Source organism: Colletotrichum costaricense (genome assembly GCF_030867565.1).
Source record: "Colletotrichum costaricense strain IMI 309622 chromosome Unknown Scaffold_8.1, whole genome shotgun sequence".
NCBI lineage: Eukaryota > Fungi > Ascomycota > Sordariomycetes > Glomerellales > Glomerellaceae > Colletotrichum > Colletotrichum costaricense.
In genome coordinates this window covers 1,279,696-1,297,708 of record NW_026848237.1, presented here as the reverse complement: position 1 = coordinate 1,297,708, position 18,013 = coordinate 1,279,696, and the positions used below count along the sequence as shown (strand labels likewise).

The window sequence follows — 18,013 nt, the reverse complement described above, 5'->3', positions numbered from 1 at the left end:
GTATGTGCCGTGGACGTTGCTCAAGAAGAGCCCAGGGCTAAGAATGGGCCGTGATGCTTTGGTCATTCTTGGGCATAACCCCGCGCTGAAAATCGCCATGGAAGAGGTGATGGGCGATGGAGTGAGACAACCTCAGCAATGCCCCCCAATGTTGCGCGATGATCTTTTCACCCAGCGAAATGCAACTATTCCCAACTTCTCAACGCTGTTTCTGCTCTTACACCGCTATACACACCTGACACCCAACCTCGAATCCATATCCCTGTCTTGTTCAGTCCTTCTCCCACCATTCCGAAGTGTCAAACCAACCAACCGGCACGCTGACGTTTTTTAATCCGAGAGTGACCGGGGGGGGGGGGGGGGGACCACCGAATAAACTTGAGAGACACTAACACCAAACAAACGCGGGATTTCGTCACCCGGTGTCCCGGTCTGGCGTCATAGGCAAATCACACAGACGCGTAGCCGACATCACTGGGCGTTGCTATTCCAAGACATTTTGTGCTATGCGCCTGTTTAGTCCAGGCCGCGATGCACTAGGGTAGGGTAGGGCAGGGTGGTGCACTTCTCGCAGCATTTAGGGGCTTAGGGGTTTATTGAAGGGTAGACGGGGTCCAAAGGGTCTTACGACGCTGGATAACTGCTGGTATACAGACTTTGTAGAGCGTGTGAAGAGGACGGGGTGTGTGCATTTTCTCACCGCGTACGGAGTACTTTTGCTCAGAACAGGATGGTCGACTATCTCGAGATGGTACAGATTACCGTCACGCAGCACGCTCCCCCCATCTTCCCCTACATCGTCGCCCGGAGAAACAAGGGGTCTTGTCTGTACATGGTAGACCGTCTGTTGGGTTAGAAGTCTAGAAGGGAGGGGACCCTGATACTTTTCTTAGATCCTTGATTCTTCTCTTTCCGGGGTCATCATATGCGGTGTGGTGCGTGGGAAGCCAACCCATCTGGGGAAGAAATCCGGGTTGTGGTGAGCAGATGCACTCATCTCATCGTCCGAGGCTAAAGTACGCAGCTTGCCATTGCATAGTGTACAGCCTCCCTAGCGTTCTGATCAACCGTCAACCTCGGAAGTTGAAGATGCACACGTCTTTGGTTCCGTGAGAGGAAAGGAAAAGGGGCCCAGACCAGACCGAACGGAAGGGTGTACGTTACGGCCCCTCTTTGAGGACCATATCCCCATGTCCGGGAGGCGGGTGGGTGAGGTGAGTGAGAGGTCGAGACGGGTCTGGCCGCTGGGGGTGTGAGACTCTGAGAGGGAACGACTGACCTCATTGTGCATGAGTGAACCGTTCCCCCAATTCGAGGAGGGGTCTCCGTTTTCCCTGGTTTTTCTGTGCTAGTGCCTGGTTCTGATTTCGTTCTGGTACAGTCCAGCCCTTTTTGTGTTGCGGCGCGGCGCTTTCGTGGAAATGCACACGCCCTAGTCCCCATCCAAGGCAAGGTAGGGTCCTCAAGAAAACGGAATCCGAAAAGGATTGGTATGAAAGTTCCGTAGGGGAGGGGAGGGGAGGGGGAGGGGACGAAGAACCAAGGCCACGATGTTTCTTGGTCTGCACCCCACGATGCCATCCACGATGGGGAATAGGCGTGTTATCGGTTATTGCATACGAAATGGTGGAAAACCGTAAAGCAACACATGTCCGTCCGTTTTGCCCCCCGACATTTGTGAATAGCTTCTAGAGATACACCACCAGGTCTAGATCTCGGTCGAACGCAGACACACACACAGCACTCACCCCCGCAAAGAACTGTCGTCGTTGGCACAGAGCATCAGGAGAGCAGAGCCGCGTTCGGGCTGTTTCCTTTTTCTTCGTCTGCCTTAGCTGGCTGGCCTCAACTGAGGTTTGCCAATGCACGCTTCAGCTCGATCTCCACGCCGAGGTTATGGTGGAGAATCGATAAAGTGAGAGAGAAAGAAAAAAGATGAGCCCGACCTTGGATTCGAGACCCCTCCCTCGGCATCGCGAACGTGAGGAGTCTGGAATCTCTCCGGCCTAAGCCTTCAGATGGGGCGGATGAACTTCTCTAGAGTTGGAGCGAGCATCGTGCCCTGCATGCTCACTCCCTCACCGTCAAAACCCGGCTTTTCATTCCATGCCCAGGGCCCCTTGGCTCACCATGCAAAATACACAGCAGCAACCGGTTTCCGAGCGCGTCTTTCGCGTTCCGGACCCTGGAGGAGCGAGTTTACAGCCCTGGCAGGAAGCCAGCAACCAAGCTCATCCCCCAGTCCGAACAAGCTCCTGCTCCTGTGTAACGGTTCGCCAGCCCAGGGTGTTTGACGAGGATTGAGGCCTTGAGGGGACAGAAAGAGAGGTGGTCTAGACCGCTCTACGGCCAGACCAGGGGCCAGAGGTCGGGGGAAGCGTTCTGGACCGGTCCACATGCAAAGCAGAAACTCTGTTTTAATGCTGCGTTACTGCGTTGGATTCTGTGGTCGCACCAGGAGTCCAGGACCAAACTTGCAGCGGAATGTCATTGAGAGTCATGTCTAATTATCATCAAATGGTCTCCAGACAGAATGTCACCTCCCGCAAAAGCCGTGGGTGGGCAGCCCTATCGGCCCAGCTCCAGCCCGGACTCTGTAAGTCTGGTCTCGTCCACCAAATTCTGCCCACTTGCAGGGGAGGCCTCACGATACCATACGCAGAGACCAGACGGAGATCCGAGGCAGAGGGCAGCAACTATAGTCCAAGCGGGTGATCACACGTTTCGTGCCAGTAAACAGCCATCGGGGATAGTAGAGAGTCATCGCAAACACATCCCTGAAGCCTCCCGAGCAAATGACAAGCCTGCAAGAGAATTGAGAAGAGATGTTCACATCGGGTTGATTCGACCTGCAAGCGCTCCCGCGTGCACGAACGAAAAGCACCCGGCTCCGCGCCAGCTGCTTCGGGATTTGTGATGATCTTGCCTGGCGACATGCTAAAGAAACCATAAAACTGTCACCAGACGCCGCGGATTCTCGAGCAGGTCCGCATCTCGTGATGCCCGAGAGTGCCGTGGCATCCGGGGCTTCCATTAGATAACCACTCCCAGACAGACGGACGGACAGGAACAGACAAGACCGTCTGCCCGCATGCACGCTCGCACGCCCCTTCTCTAAAGACTTACCCTTACCCAGCTTTCATGAAGGCTATTCCAATTAAACTCGCAGCTCGCAGCAAAAGGCTTGTTTCTTCTCCCTGGCTCCCTACTAAAGAGCACTTCATGTTGGAGGAGTGATGCTTTAGGTAGTGTAGAAGGGGAACTTCCGCAGAGTCGACCTGAATCTAGACCTAGATAGTCTCTGTATGTCTCTCTCTGTAACAATCCAACCCCAAGATCCATAACCTTTCTTTGTTTGTCAGTCCCCCCCCGGAAAAGAGTTGAAAGGCAGAAACCAAACACAAACGGTCCCGTTTTTTAGTCATTTTCCGCCCTTCTCAACCCCAGTAAATCCACCACGGTATGGTCCGCGAGTCTAGTATTAGTCCGATCGTGATCGTGAGACCTCAAACTTGAGTCAAGTCACCGAGCGAGCCGAGAGCAAAAGACAAAGGCAAGAGATGGGAGGGAGAGGAGGGAGCTTGATCATGACAAGGAGAACGGGAACGAGACCGATGGGTTGTTCCCGACGGAGAGCTTCCTTCGTCGGTCTCTCTGGTTCCGATCAAGGCGGAAACATTGGCCAGCTTTGGGCTTTCTTCCTCCATCTGCTTCACCGTCTCCTTTTTGAAACGAGACACGGCGGGACACGTGGGAGATGTCAAGCCTTTCACTCAGAGACAAGGAATACTTCGGATGGCTCTTCTTTTCTGCTGTCCTCGAACTATACTTTCCGCAAGAAACGAACCTAAACCATGACATCAAGTTTCCCTCCCGCCCGCGCGTTCGCGAACCCTACCCAATCCTTCATCAAAAAATTAAAGTAGAATAAACGCCGATTTATCGCCACAAGGTAGTTTCGCGAAAAGACATTTACCATCGTTATCCAACGCCCTCCTCCTCCGACACTCTCTGCTGCAGCATTTCGCTGGCAACAGGGTCCAGACCGTCGTGGAACCCATCTCTTTCATCAAGCCACACGCTTCGTTAGTGAGGCAGCCGCTTCCCGCCCCCAGGTATGTTCCGTCGGCGAGCTTATCAACACAAGCCTTGTGGCAGAAAAGCTTAGCTGTACGCTTGCTCGAGCTAAGTCCCTGCCTCGAGAGAAAGCTCTCGAACCACTGGCCGTAGGAGACTCTGTCGTGAGTCACAAGGCATACTATTACTGTGAGGCATCAGGCTACGTTCACCCCTCCATCTTGACATCTGTCGCCTTGTCGAGGTTCTTGAGGAGGTAGCTGCGCTTAAAGTACTCGTTGGGATGGACGATTGTCTCGAGTTGTGCAGACGTGAACACGCCCTCGTCCTTTGCCTTTTTAAGTTCCTGCTTGTGCAAGTGCTCGAAAACGCTGGAGGCATGTTAGTCAATGGTCTCCAAAAACGGTAGAAAACAAAACGGAGCATTGAAACGTACCGATTACACGCCATATGGAACTTTTGGTTCTCCTTATCCTCCTTGACGCCCTGCAATGTGGCTCGGTCGCTCACACCCATGCCTTGCATCAGAGTGGTCAGGTTCTCCAAGTTGAAGTGGCGGTAGGGGCAGCCGTGGGCCTCGCCCGAGCCCGGCGGGTGCTCGGTCAGGATCTTCTGACAGCTGAACGGGCTGTAGCCACCTCCGCGACGGTTCGAGTCGCCGCCGACGTCGCCGTACACGTGACGCACGTTGTAACGATACTCCTTGTTGAATGTGTCGTCTGTGATGTTACGGAAGCTCTGCCTCCAGAAGACAAGGCACTCTTCGAGGTTCAGGCCGATGCCCTTGAGGAAAAGAGAGTATTGCAGGCGGCCAAAGTGCTTGAGGTGAGCGTCACGGCGCAGTGAGCGGTGGAGGTGCGACATGCAGGCGGGGAAGTGTTGTGAGAGGTTGTCAATGTTACGGGCGGTGATCTCGGCGCCGGGCGGGGCGCCGGTATTTGAGCTGTATGAGCTGTCTGGTGTGATGAAGTTCTTGGAGAGGTGGTCGAGGATCGGGGTCAGACGGTCGTCTTCGTCGAGTCGGGGAAGAGCGCGTGCGGTAAGCTGTTCAACGTCAGTATTCGCCAGACACTGTGGCCGTGTCGTGAGCCCACCTCTAGTTGTCTCTCCAACCGCGAGACGAACTCTCCGTTCACCATGCTGGCCTGTTCTCTCCCTGGTACAAACGCCTTGCCTGCCTTTAAGAACACCTTGCGCTGCTCCACCAATTCCGGGACCCGGGCCCAGTCAACCTTGAACCATGTGTCGTCTTCTGTCGAAGCCGTCTTGCCCCAGCCGCGCGACATGGCCGCCAGCTCGGACGAGTACTCGCGCTTCTCATCATCGGTAACAGCTTCCCACCAGTCAAGATCCAGGCTACCGACAAAGGCCGCCCGTTCGCTCATGTCGTCGCTGTTGAATCGCAAGCGGAAAAGCATCGTCTCCACGCGAGTAAAGCGACGGCGGAGGTCCTCAGTTCGGGCAAAGGCTAAGCGGAGAATGAAGTGACTGTAGTGATCTTTTTGACGCTGGGCGAAGAGCTTTGGCGAGTGCGAGGTGTTGGACTCGAGCGGGAGGTACTTGTCGAGGAGCGGCTTCATGTGGTTCGCGACTTCTTGGGGGGATTTGTTGCGGAACGCGCAGGCCTCCAACTCGGCAAGAACTGATTGAGAATGTTGTTAGTGGCGGCGAGAGACAGAGATAATACTGGTAGACGCACCTCTCAGCCGGTCAATGGCCCATTGTTCGAATTGTTCGAGAGTAATGTCGGCCGTCGGCGCGTCGGTGTAAAAGTTGAGTCTGTGGGGGTATTCGAGCTCCTTGTAGGCAGGGGAAGCAAACTGCTTCTTGCGATGGTCGACGACATTGCGCCTCTTGGGGTCGATCCGGTTGAAGTCGTGTCGCAACATGTTGGCGTTATGTGAGCATGTGGATATGGGAAAGTCTTGCGTGGGCTTGGTGTTGAGGGCAGACGAAAGTTGGAAATGTCGCTACGGATTCTGGCGCCGGGGAGACGCGTTGAGTCGCGTCGTGGGGCATTTCAATTAACCGGGTGTTGGCCAATGAAAGGCAGCCGAAATCAGCCATGCGGGTCTGCACGAATCGGCGTCTAAAGTGCTTCGATTATGTCAGCTTTCTCTAGTGAGCCTTATGTAAGCGTTGGATCCCAGTGTATCGGTTGGCGAGTTCGAGAATGAAGTTCTCTAGGTACCTTGTCTCCTGTCGTCTTGATGTACTTACGAACATGCCATTCTCTTCTTCTTAGGTATCTCGCTTCCTCCTTGCCTCAGAAACAAGTCCCGTGAACTGGTTTGTATGCACGATAGCGCAGAAGTCTGCCTAGAATGCATCATCATTGCGTGCTACATATCGTAGCGGGCACCAGTTCCTAACGTCGGTGTCGGAATCGTCAACATGTCGCGATGGAGGCAGCCAAGGCAGAGCACACTAGACAATGTCGTCTATACAAGTCAACTGCTGTGGCGAATCAATGCCAACCGATGCCCTGAAGCAGCGCATCTGCACGGCATCACGTTTCTCGACGCGCATACCGACGCATACCGGCAACTCCAAATCAACGTTTAGTGCCCAGTCACAGCGTCCACGGCGCCCCGCGCGTGACCTGCCGCCGATTCCTAAATTCAGGGGACCCACCACACCTCCGGGGCACCATGTCAGCCTCATCCGCGGGGCCGCTTTCCAGGCATCCCTTCATCAACACCAAGCCGCCCAGCTTCATGGCGGGCTTCTCTTACGTCTCACCACACTCCTCATATCTCAAAGCTGGCATATGAGGATATTCCTCACCCATTGATTTGGCGCGAGGACCTTTACGCAATCCCCGACTCCTGATCCTCTGCCTCCACTGCCTGACGCCAATGCTGTGCTAGACCGTGAAGATGGCGTCTCTGTCATCTCTAGGTCTGAACCTCCGCCTTGCCGATATCGATGAGAATCTCAAATCTCACCCAGCGGCTCTATCATGGCCTAATAGTAGCTTCGTATCGAATGGGCCGTCAATGAGCCATGACTTTATCGATGATGCGCCGTGTTTCGCTTACACGGAAGTGTTTGAAAGGTACGCCATGCATTTGTCTCATCAGGATTCGAATCATGAAGTTCCCTATGTAGCAGTGTTTTTCAATCTTACTTTTCAATTCCTAAAACAGTTTTGTATACATTTGATCCTACAATTGTGATCTGTTCTCAGGTACAGCGTCGCTATCATCCCGCTTGGGGTTGCACTTCATGAATGTCCGGGAGCAGACTGGCTGACTTCTAGGTATAACTTCGTCGTGACAGCGGGGAAGTATTCCAAGCAGTTTCGCCTGGCTCAGGGGTCTATCTACCTCTCTACTCCTCCCCAACATCTCAGCCAGCGTTCACCGTCTCCAAGAGCCGCCTTTCCAAAACCATAGAGATTGAATACCAGAGCTTAACACTACTACAATCACTCGCTATTGCTATGCCCTCTCCTTTCGACCTAACCGATCTTTTGAAGAACTACGCAATTCTCAAGGCTTACTTACACCACCTGGAAAATGTATCGCCATCGCACCCTACAACAGTCGAGCTTCGTCTACTCGTCCGCGACCTACTCCTAGACAGAGCACTATTCGCTGGAATCGGCACTGAAGCGTACCGATCGAGTGGCATACTATCTATCGGTCAGCTTCACGACATGCACCAACGAAGCATAGATGCCGGTTTGGACGACCTCGACGCCTGTTTCGCTCTAGGTCTCCTCCCAGATGTTCTGGATGACGCGTTCCTCGAAGCCTTGGCGTCCAAGTTTACCGAGCTTGCCCTTGCTGGTGATCTCACTGCCTTACACGATCTATGCGAACCTGTTGTCCGCACTGGTGAAGTCGAGTGGGAGACAAATCCTGACTTGCTCCTTGAACTGCTCGACAGATGTCGACTGGACATCTATCGCTATGTTCTAGACCTGGCGTCGCGAACAAAAGACAAATCCACAAGCCAGCCCGGGCCGTTCCTGCGAGACATAACCCACGACCCCCTTCACGTCGCCATACGGCTTGGCCACATTGAGCAAGCAGAGAACCTTCTACAGCAAGGGGTCACCTTTCTAGGTGTTTACGCTGACGACGAGGTGGGCGGCGGCACAGAGCCTGTAGTCTTGACACCCTTTTCGGCGGCAGTCTACTGGGGGCAGGCCGAAATTGTTCGCGCGATACTGCTGCGAACACCCCTACCCGAGGGGCTACGAGAGGCAATCGCCATCGCGGTCTCTGATGAGAATACACAGATTATGGAAATTATGCTGGCGTTTGGCGTCATGGACGTTCCACAGTCGACAGCTCCGGATGACACGTTTGACTGTTTTGCAGGCTTGAGCATTATGGAGGCAACTCCCACCGCCGCATTGCCTCGTGTGTCGTCCGGTCTGAACTGTACTGGAATCCAGCCGAATGGTATTTCAAGCCTGACCAGTAGCCATCATACCGATAATACCAGCGTGCCAGGTAGCCGCCGCCACGATCGAGAGGCCAATGCCCCCAAAGAACGAGTCCGACGGAGATGCTCTCGCCACCGCCGGCGACTCTTGGGGCAGAGCCTGGTCTCTTCTATGGAGATACTGTGCTCTCAGTTCCATGGGGCTTGCGAATGCTCGGACCACGAAGAACTTCGCGACTTAGCTGGGGATTACGTCCATTCTAATACAGTTTGGGATCGTGGCCTTGGTGTGTTCCGTGGCCTGATGCAGGATAGTCCGCCATCGTCGCTTGTGGAAGTTTTCGACGCACTGCTGGTGGCCAATGCCACGTATTTAACGTTGCTTTCCAGTGACGATTCCTTATCTCTACAGTAAGCCATTGCTCGCAATTCCCTGCCTAAGAGCGCACCCTCATGCGTAGTCCTACATCTAGGCATGCCAAAGCTAACATTGACTTAGGTTTGTTGATGACCTTGACCGGTGGCGCTCCATTCTACCAGCATCATCGCAACTCCTATTCGATGAGCTCGCATTCCGCATGTGGGCATACACGCCGTCAAGTCACAGACCATCACAACTTGACCCAGAACACCTGCCGCATTTCCACGACTTGGCTCAAAACCTCATCTCACTCGAGAAGCGCAAAGAGACCATACCGTCAAAGATTTCATCGCCTGGAATTAGGCTTGCAGCTATACAAAGGGCATTCGATGACCAAGAAGCACATGTAGGAGTCAGTAGTATTCAGGCCCAGACGATACCGGGCCGATCACAACCGGGGCAAGCCTCCTATGCCGGATCATCGACCCAACGCGATGATCTAGTGTGGGCGGACTTTCTACATATGGAACGCTTTGAGGAAACTACCGTCAGACAGCCGGCTCCTTCGTCATCATTTGATGGAGGCTGGGAGGACGTTCTCTCGTCGACCACGATGCTGCTCCTCTTCTCGGTGGCTTTCTCCATCGTGCTTGCGCTGATCGTGGGTAAGTGCAGCGTCGCACTGCTTAAGAGTCGTATACTAACATTCCTTTAGGCTTGCACTCTGGATCGGCAAATGCCTTCACCGAGACCTTCACTACTACGTCTCCGGGATATCTTCGTTGCTGTGCTCTACTAGCAGAGTACCTTAGAATGCATGGCATCTCGGTTCAATCCAGCCAAGCTACTGGCCAGCTTTCTACCCCACCATTCACAGTACAATCGCCAGCCCATGGCTCAGACGCATGTATCACGCCGTCGAGCAGCTTCTCGTCGCTCAGCACACTTGAACTCCGCCGGAACGTATCGTCATCGAGCTTAAGGTAGGCCGCTTTTCACCTGGTCCCAATGTTGACTCGTGCTCATATCTTCAACAGCAGCATCGGCAGCGCCGCAGGTTCGACGACATCTCGCTCGACGCCGCGCGACCACCGAAACCGAGGCGATAGACTCCAGTGTCTCACACCGCAATGCACCAAGACGTTCTCAAGTGTGAGCAACCGCAACAAGCACCTTCGCGAGGGGTGCTCGTTTAATCGCGAGAAGAGACAGAGGTATCCGTGCAGGAACGAATGTTGCACCAAGGTCTTAACGACGAAGTGGTATCGAGATACGCATGAGAAGGAGAGATGTCGCTTTCGGAGAGGCGACTAAGTGGGACGCCCATAGAATGAATGGGTGGGCTTTTCGCCGGTGTATTCATGTTGGGATAGTGCAATTCGCACCAAAACAAAGGGCTACTCGCTCATGATGATGAATACCTAGTCAATCAATTTCTTCAAAGGATAAGTTTTGGGAATTATTTGCAAATTGGAGATCTTCCGGAAATCGACGTGGGCATGGTGGGACCCGGCGTTGGGGGCGCAACTTCTATAGTGGGTATATATAGACACTAGGCCGCCTTCCCTCCAACCAACTATCACTGGATGTCAACATCCACCAATCCCCGATAGTCTAGTGGTGAGGATATCTGCTTGTCATTGAAGATTCAACGATTCGCAGGGGACCGGGGTTCAATTCCCCGTCGAGGAGTATTCTTTTGCATTTTTGGCCAAATAGCAGAATCTTATTGCTCTATTGCTCGCAGTCTCTTGTTTTCTTCATGTTTTGCTTCCGTAAACTCAAGGGGTGACCCGACCGGAATGAACACCTTCATGGATTCTGCACGCTCGGCAATCGGTACTTCTCAGCGAACATCGGCGCCCACATGCGCTCCATGAAGAAGCCAACCTCCGGATTCGTCGAATTCGCCGTCTCAAACTCGTTCAGCGCCTTCTGGTACGCCTCCTTGGGCAGCTTCCGTATCGTCTCCCGCCGAACGGCAAACGTCCCGCCGTGCATCGCCCGGATCGCCGGCGGATGCTCCCCGCCTACCACCATCGTCCAAAACTGCGCCGGCGTGTACGGCGCAAGCTGCAGGCTCTTGATCTGGTTAGCCGTGATCCACAGCTTCTGTGCCGAGCTGTTCCAGTCGACTTTGCCCCAGTCCGCGACATCGTGGAACAGCGCGTCGTTAAAGGGCGTCACGTCGTCGGCCGGGACGGTCATCGCCTTTTGCACCATCTGCTCTGTCGTGTTTACAGCGGGCGCGATGAGGTCAAAGGGATCCGCCTGCGTGAAGATCATGATCTCGTCGAGGGTATCGTAGTTGTTTACAATGTGGTGCAGGTGCGTGTGGCCTTCTCGTCCGATGTTGGGAAGGGCTACGTAGGAGCGGAACGAAGAGTGTTGAACGGTGTCGTTCATCTGCGGAACGCCGCCCTTGGAGTAGAGGTAGGTGGAAGCGGCGACGGGCGCCCATGGATCGAGTGATTCTTTGAAGCGCGCGCAGACGATGCCTAGCTGCGACGGGGTTGCTGCGAGGGCCGCGAGGAGCGGGAGGGTGATGGCGACCATTGTTGGCGTTTGGTGCACGTATGCGGATGGGTGTTCGTCTTGGCGGAAGAGGTTTGGATGAGCAGAAGATGCGACAGCCCGCGGCGAGCGAGGTCGTGTCCTCTTGAGCTCTGCCTCCTTTCCATCCCGTCGGTAGCATGGCCTATGCCGTTGAGACGGGCAATCAAACTCTAATTCATCAACAGCAGCGTACTCCAGAAAGCATCCCACCGGTGCCAGGGAAACTTGGAAACTTAAGGTGTTGACGCGCAATTATAACGACACTTTTTGTCCGGATGGACTGAGTCCGTAACTCCGCCGAAGAATCACCTCAAGCTGAGTACGCTCCTTGTCATTAGATTTAAGTGCAAGTTCGCGTATTACATGACCTTCACAACCTAGTCGAACAGGGCTTCTGCCTTTGCTTACGACTTGCTTTCAACTAAGCTTCGCAAATCACTTAACTCTAAAGATGTCAGCCTCATAACAATCTGAGCTAAACCCTACGTCTGTAGCCGCATTAGTATAGTCTACCCGCCAACTGAGTCGAACGCAAACCGTTTCTCAAGCCTCTCTATTGGCCATCTACCGAACTCCATTCACGTCAAGACTATGAAGCGACCAAGACTCGGGGATACCAGCCCGTGACATACCATGTAGTTTCCTTTCGTAAATGACTCGGCCAGCACTAGATCTCGTCTCATGATCGTAGAAAATGTTGTTCAGCGTAGGTAGATTCACTCCAGGCGTCTTTACAAGAGGCCCAGAAGGATGTCATATGAATCTATTCAAGAACCCTGGATTCCTCAAGATGCACGCCACTCCTACATCAACGTCGCCTCATTCTTCATGGCCATGGGTCTATGCCGCTCCAGCACTCGATCCCATTACACAGACTGGCAACTGTGAAAATTTGGCACACCGGCTCAAACGTTGTGGCTCCTACACTCTCCATGGACCATGAGCTAGCATATCCTTCATGCCAACAGCCACTCACGCCTCCTTATTTGCACTTTCCGCTCGAGTTATAACCGCATCCGAGATGGAATCCGCCAGGCTGATCGCAGTTGCCTTGCTTGTTGTTGGGGTCGTCGGACTTGTACGCGTTGTGATTACAGCTGCACATGGAGCATCGGTGGTCGTCGTACTGGATGTCGCCGCAGTAGCACTTGACGCAGCCGCCGAAGCAGTAGTGCTTTGCGGTTACGGCGGTTGCTAATGACAAGAGACCGAGTACAGTAGCGAACTTCATTGTGTTGTATGATATGGTGTTTTTCGATTGCCGGATGTGCTTGCAAGGAGGTAGAATGAAGGCAGGTGAAGGGCGGAGGTCTTGTGTGAAGGTGTCTACCGGCTTCAGTGATTTATCCGAGCTGGCTGGAGGTAGAGCATCATATTATATACAACGTGTTCTGTGATATGTCTTGATACCCCGTCTCTAGGCAAGCACAACTTCATTGAGACCTGCTTGAGAAATGCGAATTGCTGTCACCGAGTTTTGTCAATCTCTCGGTGTGGGCATCTAGCTTTGCGAAGAATAAAGCGAGCCACTATGTGGATGACGGAGAAGCCGAGAATACGGGAGCTAACATCACCAAACACTCCACGATCGTCGCTTGCGGCCCCACCAATGGTGCCTCCGTATTTCTAGCCGCATTCGAATCAATGCAAGGCCTTACAGAAGACAACGACTGACCTTGTAGATTTCTTGCACGTTTCCATATCAAGCACAAGCCGTCTGCTGTAAATCCAGACTTCGTAGTCTTTTGGGTCTATGTGTGTTGTCGTTGATCGTCGTCTACTCGAGGTTTTCAAGGACTTGACTACGGGTCGTGGCAGCGCTGTTGTAGACTGATTCTGATTTTGAGTTTTAGGAGATAGGTGAGCACGTTCGAGCAAGTGACCATGCTTACAAGTTGCTTGCGGGCCAGCCGCGGAAGAGCTCGGTCATAAATCGCGTGCAGGTATTATGATTCTAAATTTCTATTCTTGCAGGGCATCAGCCGTTAAGATAATCAGCGGCTTACGCAACTCCATTCTTGCGATGGGGCTGAAGGTTTAAAGAGAAAAAGTTGTCGAGCCGATCCGACTTGGCGTTTCTTGACTCAAGCTAGTCAGAAGAACCTATGAACAAGCCACCTAGTCACTGTTGAGTACCTATAATTCCTGTCCGGTATATCTCGATAAATGGCAATGAAGCATCGGAACTATCGAGTCACCATCACCGCTCCAATGCTTGACGAAGTAATTGTCGTCATGAATTTGAGTTGGTAAGTTCCCTTGCCATCGATAACGAGGAGGTCAAGACGGTAAGTATGAAGATGAATGATGAATCCATGGAACCATAATTAATACGTAAGTTATTTTCCACTGCATCTTACACAGAAGAGGCTAGATTCTTGCGTATCTTTCAAGGTTTTGTCGAAGGACCTAGGGACGTCCATTTTGGCACAGGGGTTGATGATCCGTCGGGCTCGGTGAGTAGACATAATCACCGGCGTGACGAGCCATGCTACTGATCAGAGAACACTGAAATTGCACTCATAAACTGTCTGTGAGCCAACAAACAGAGACTACTAGAAGCAATTACTATGGTTGAGTTGATTGACGGAAGAATTTGTTTGATATGCCCCTTTGATAACAGTCTCTAGGCTGATTTCTTGAAATTTACCGATAGGCGGCTTTCCCTTAAGCGCAACCCGTGGTGGGGGTGGCACAGCGAACACCCTAAGGACGAAGCATGAGCAGTGTTGAGGTCAGGGCAGGACAATCGCCTGTATCCATCCGCTCTCTGACGGCCGGGGATTTGATGCCAAATCTGGAGATTGGACGTAGTCCCCAGAGCCTTGAGATTTTCCGCTGTCATGGAGAACACAGTAATTTGTGTAGGCTACACACCCTCGGTAAATAGCAACCTAAGTTAACGCAAGACATTACCCATGCCGAAGTGGCTCACTCTAGGTTAACCCCGATTTCTCGGATCGCACGAATATCCTCACAACCTATCTCTTCTTTGAATTCCTCAACCTCATCTACTCGTTTGCACCAATACAACCAAAAGTTCCGAAGATCAAGATCTGGCTCGTTCAACTTGGCATCAAGGTCTTCCATCAATTGGTCCAGTGTAATGGCCAAATGCTGATCTTCTTCTTGTATTTCCATTACTTCGTTCGGGGCTGTCATCCATATAGGATCGTATATAGTTTTGACGTCGATGGATCTCAGAAAGTGATCGAATTTGTGCTCGCAGCAGCTATGGCTCATACCGAGAGCATCAAAAGTTGTAACACGTACAAAGTCTGATAAAGCCTGGCGATGTTCTTGATGTGACAATGCCACGATGTCCGAAAGAATATCCCACATGCTCTTCATCATGGAGACAGCTCGAAGTGCTTCAACGGAGGTGCTGTACATATACTTTCTCCAAGGCTTGGCAAATAGAGTGGCTGGACTGCATCCTCCCGTCGAGCAATAGCATTTGCAGTTGTCTCTAGAGCTGCTCAACAGGATAGCTGAGAGCAGGGAGATCGTTGAAGAACGCCGTGAATCAGTCCTTTCCCAAGACGAGGAATCCTTCGCTGCATGGCCAAAGCCTGCAGCTAATCGGTGAAGCGTAGTATAAGCTGAGGTACTTGGGATGATCCTGTCATTTGATCCATAGCTGAAAACAGGGATAGGATGCTCAATGTCCACCCCATGCTGCTGAAACCAGGTAACGGACTCCGCGAGATCGTCAATACTTGCTTCCATAGTATTTCCGACTAGTCTCATGGTATCGAGAGGAGTGCAACCATTCATAGTAGAGTTTACCCTGTCGAATCCGGAGCGATACAGAGCTTCCGCTAATTGGGCGCTCATGATCGGAGAATGGTAGATTGACCCACGCCGAACCCTCTGAAAGATCGACGGAACCTCAATACCGAAAGTTCTGAGTACTTGAAGAACCTCAAATGCATTCTCCTGAAGAACTGTTGTCTCTGTTAAACCAAGGTCGCACAGTCTTTCTTCAGTCAGATTTCTACGGGCGAAGAGTAGCATTTTACGCCTGCGAGAAGACAATTCAGCACTCAAGATGCTGATAATTTTCTCGCTCTGATGGTAATCATCAGAAGCTCCAGGATTTCCGAAGAACGTCGCGGTGTTTTCGAGATCGATGGTAGCTCCCTGCTTGAGTAGAAACTCGACGGAATCCGCCTGATGCAGTAGGACGGCCGAGTGAATTGCTGTGAGTTCTGTGGCGTCTTCAGAATCAATCATTTGACGACAAGAATCTCCGGCCAGTTCGAATAGCAACTCGAGGCCTCTAGGCCAGTATGTGGCTACGTGGAGGGGCGTTTGGCCCAGATTACCTCGCTCGGTCATTGAGGATGGCGACGCTGCAAGTATCTTTCTGAGAGCCATTTCTGACCTCTGGAGCAACGCGCAAGACAAGGCTCCGTAGTCAAAGCCTTTAAGCGTTAACGTTGAAGCTATCAAAATAGAAAGGCACGAGCCAAGAGTGACTCTTGTGCTTACCGTCGACATAATACGAGAGGTTTTGATAGATATCAGGTAGTTGCAGAAGATTACCTTCAGAGACAGAAGTTCTTCCCTTGGCTTCTGCACTTATAGATTGGGCACCTAATTCAAGCAAACCCTTGACAAGACTTAATGAGCCTGTCGCCAGGCCTGTTAAGGTAACCTTCTTATGTGCAACTCGCGCCCTTCTACGGAGCTCAAGAAGCCAATGCAGAGCTGACCTGAGTGCATTGAATTAGTCACACTTCTAAGTCTTGTTTGGGTACGAAGAGACCTTACCCTTGATACGCAGTAGCTTCGTTGAGGGGCACACCCATAAGTATAAGCTGCTTCATGAATTGAATCCAGATTGCAGACATTCGATCTGACCACAGGTGGCCATTAACATTACAAGCTCTCTATTATAATTAGAATGGTTTGTATGTTTAGATACTTTGTAGAGTTCTCTTACGTGAAGAAGGGTTTGGTCGAAGGAGTTAAGATCACTTGGCCAGGCTTTGCCATTCCTAAATAGACAGCGTAGATCTCTGAGGGCAGATAATACCGCAGCCTGTAGAGACTCTTCTGCAATGTTGTGTAACATGGTTTTTTCAACGAGTCCATTGACAACCACGAAAGAAGGTGCATCGTCTGGTACCAATGACCGAGCTGTCATTGTAGGATGAACTTGGAAATCTCGGATAACCATCCGCTGCGAATACTGCAACTGGACTTTCCAAGAGAGTAGGGTGCTGAAAATCTGGAGTGTTCCCTTGATGGCTCGTCGATTGGAGTTCATGAAGAAAAGTTCGCAGTGGCTGTCATGATCTCTTTGACGCAACTTGGACCGATAGTGCCATTCGGAGAGAGCGCTTGCCCTGCAAGAACACCCGTATCCATCTGTTGCAAAGTCACCATTTGCTTCTGTGGAACGTAAAGCTTTCGGTTGACGATCCTCGGTATTGAAGGGAGTTATTCCCGTAGACTCGATGCTGTTTGGTTGGCCCGTGGGTATCGAGTGTGACGAGCTTGTGGTATCGTTGTGACATTCCGAGGAGCTCTGTGAGAATACTACTGGGTTCTCTGTTTCATTTTTGGGTAAGAGAAAGGAGGAATCTCCTTCGGAATTTTTAGTCAAATCCAAAATCGGCTTTAGGCGCGCGTTTGACAATTGCTCGAGTCCAATTAGCTTTGTATCGACCATCCTCTCTACAGCATGCAACAAGGCACCTATTTGGCTCACTGTCTGCTGATTCTCTGAGACCAGAAGCGAAGCTAGTTTTGCGGATTGAGACATCGCGCTTTGTCGTAGCTCGTTGGTAAGGTCACTGAATAGAAACTAAAGTTAGTACCTAAGAAGAGCTGGGTATTCTCTGACATATCCTCAATTGAAACCTACTAGTTCATCAGAAGCAGATAATGTGTCATGGCGGTGTAAAGTTCTTGCAATTCTGCCCTTAGCCTGTCAAACTTGGCTTTTTGGAAGGGATACTGCAAATGTCTCGAAGCATCTTTGCCATGCTCCTTGAGCCCTTTCGGCCCTGTTGAACGGCTTTGCTTTTTAGAGAGGGCTTCAAACTCTCGAACGCATCCCTGACAGGCATCAAAACAGTTCTGCAAAGACAAGGACAGCGCCGAGTCGACTTGGTGACTTGCTTGAAAACGAGTTTGTACCAGCTGAAGGAATGAGTCTAGCCTTTGCGCATGATTCTTGAGGTTGATGATGTCAATGTCGCGGGACCTGTAATCCTGGCAGAAGGCACTGAGGCCTTTGCAGACCGTAAGTCCGAGCGAAATCAGACCGGCAACACCACTGGACACAGATAAAGGATCCATAACTTTAAGAAGTTGTCTTCAGCTTCGATTCTGCCATCAAAGTAAAGGCTTGAAACTGAAGTAGGGGACCCCTGGAATGATATGAATATCGTGGCGGGAGATGACGGCGCCGCAGTTCAATTCTGTTACGGTTCTTGTACCCTGCTGCTGTTGAACTTGAGTCAGAGAACTAAACGAGAAGCACGGTAGGACATTATCGGTAGTTAAGAGGGGATGGAAGGCTAATTGGGGAGAAGTAAGCATGCGATCAGGCTCTGAGCGCAACCGCCGCCAACGAATTACATTGCGTGGCTTCATCTGGGTGGTGGG

General features: G+C 51.9%; 5 protein-coding genes across 5 annotated transcripts; 1 reads left to right on the top strand and 4 right to left on the bottom strand.

Moving 5' to 3' along the window:
* Window positions 1-4,285: 4,285 nt before the first annotated feature.
* CCOS01_08462 (eukaryotic and archaeal DNA primase) lies at window positions 4,286-5,966 on the bottom strand (the record flags this gene model as incomplete). Its single annotated transcript, XM_060456623.1, has 4 exons — window positions 4,286-4,448; window positions 4,514-5,121; window positions 5,172-5,719; window positions 5,777-5,966. 4 exons carry the CDS (start codon window positions 5,964-5,966, stop codon window positions 4,286-4,288), a joined length of 1,509 nt encoding a protein of 502 aa, XP_060312897.1.
* Window positions 5,967-6,547: 581 nt separating this feature from the next.
* CCOS01_08461 (uncharacterized protein) lies at window positions 6,548-10,150 on the top strand (the record flags this gene model as incomplete). Its single annotated transcript, XM_060456622.1, has 6 exons — window positions 6,548-6,730; window positions 6,948-7,135; window positions 7,360-8,886; window positions 8,975-9,501; window positions 9,552-9,819; window positions 9,874-10,150. 6 exons carry the CDS (start codon window positions 6,548-6,550, stop codon window positions 10,148-10,150), a joined length of 2,970 nt encoding a protein of 989 aa, XP_060312896.1.
* A 498-nt stretch (window positions 10,151-10,648) lies between these two features.
* On the bottom strand, window positions 10,649-11,392 carry CCOS01_08460 (uncharacterized protein; the record flags this gene model as incomplete). The annotated part of the gene is made up of 1 exon (XM_060456621.1): window positions 10,649-11,392. The coding sequence occupies one exon, from the start codon at window positions 11,390-11,392 to the stop codon at window positions 10,649-10,651; it is 744 nt and encodes a 247-aa protein (XP_060312895.1).
* Window positions 11,393-12,374: 982 nt separating this feature from the next.
* Window positions 12,375-12,623, bottom strand: CCOS01_08459 (uncharacterized protein; the record flags this gene model as incomplete). Its single annotated transcript, XM_060456620.1, has 1 exon — window positions 12,375-12,623. One exon carries the CDS (start codon window positions 12,621-12,623, stop codon window positions 12,375-12,377), a length of 249 nt encoding a protein of 82 aa, XP_060312894.1.
* A 1,700-nt stretch (window positions 12,624-14,323) lies between these two features.
* Window positions 14,324-17,704, bottom strand: CCOS01_08458 (uncharacterized protein; the record flags this gene model as incomplete). The annotated part of the gene is made up of 5 exons (XM_060456619.1): window positions 14,324-15,819; window positions 15,887-16,110; window positions 16,169-16,287; window positions 16,341-17,196; window positions 17,268-17,704. 5 exons carry the CDS (start codon window positions 17,702-17,704, stop codon window positions 14,324-14,326), a joined length of 3,132 nt encoding a protein of 1,043 aa, XP_060312893.1.
* Window positions 17,705-18,013: the final 309 nt, after the last annotated feature.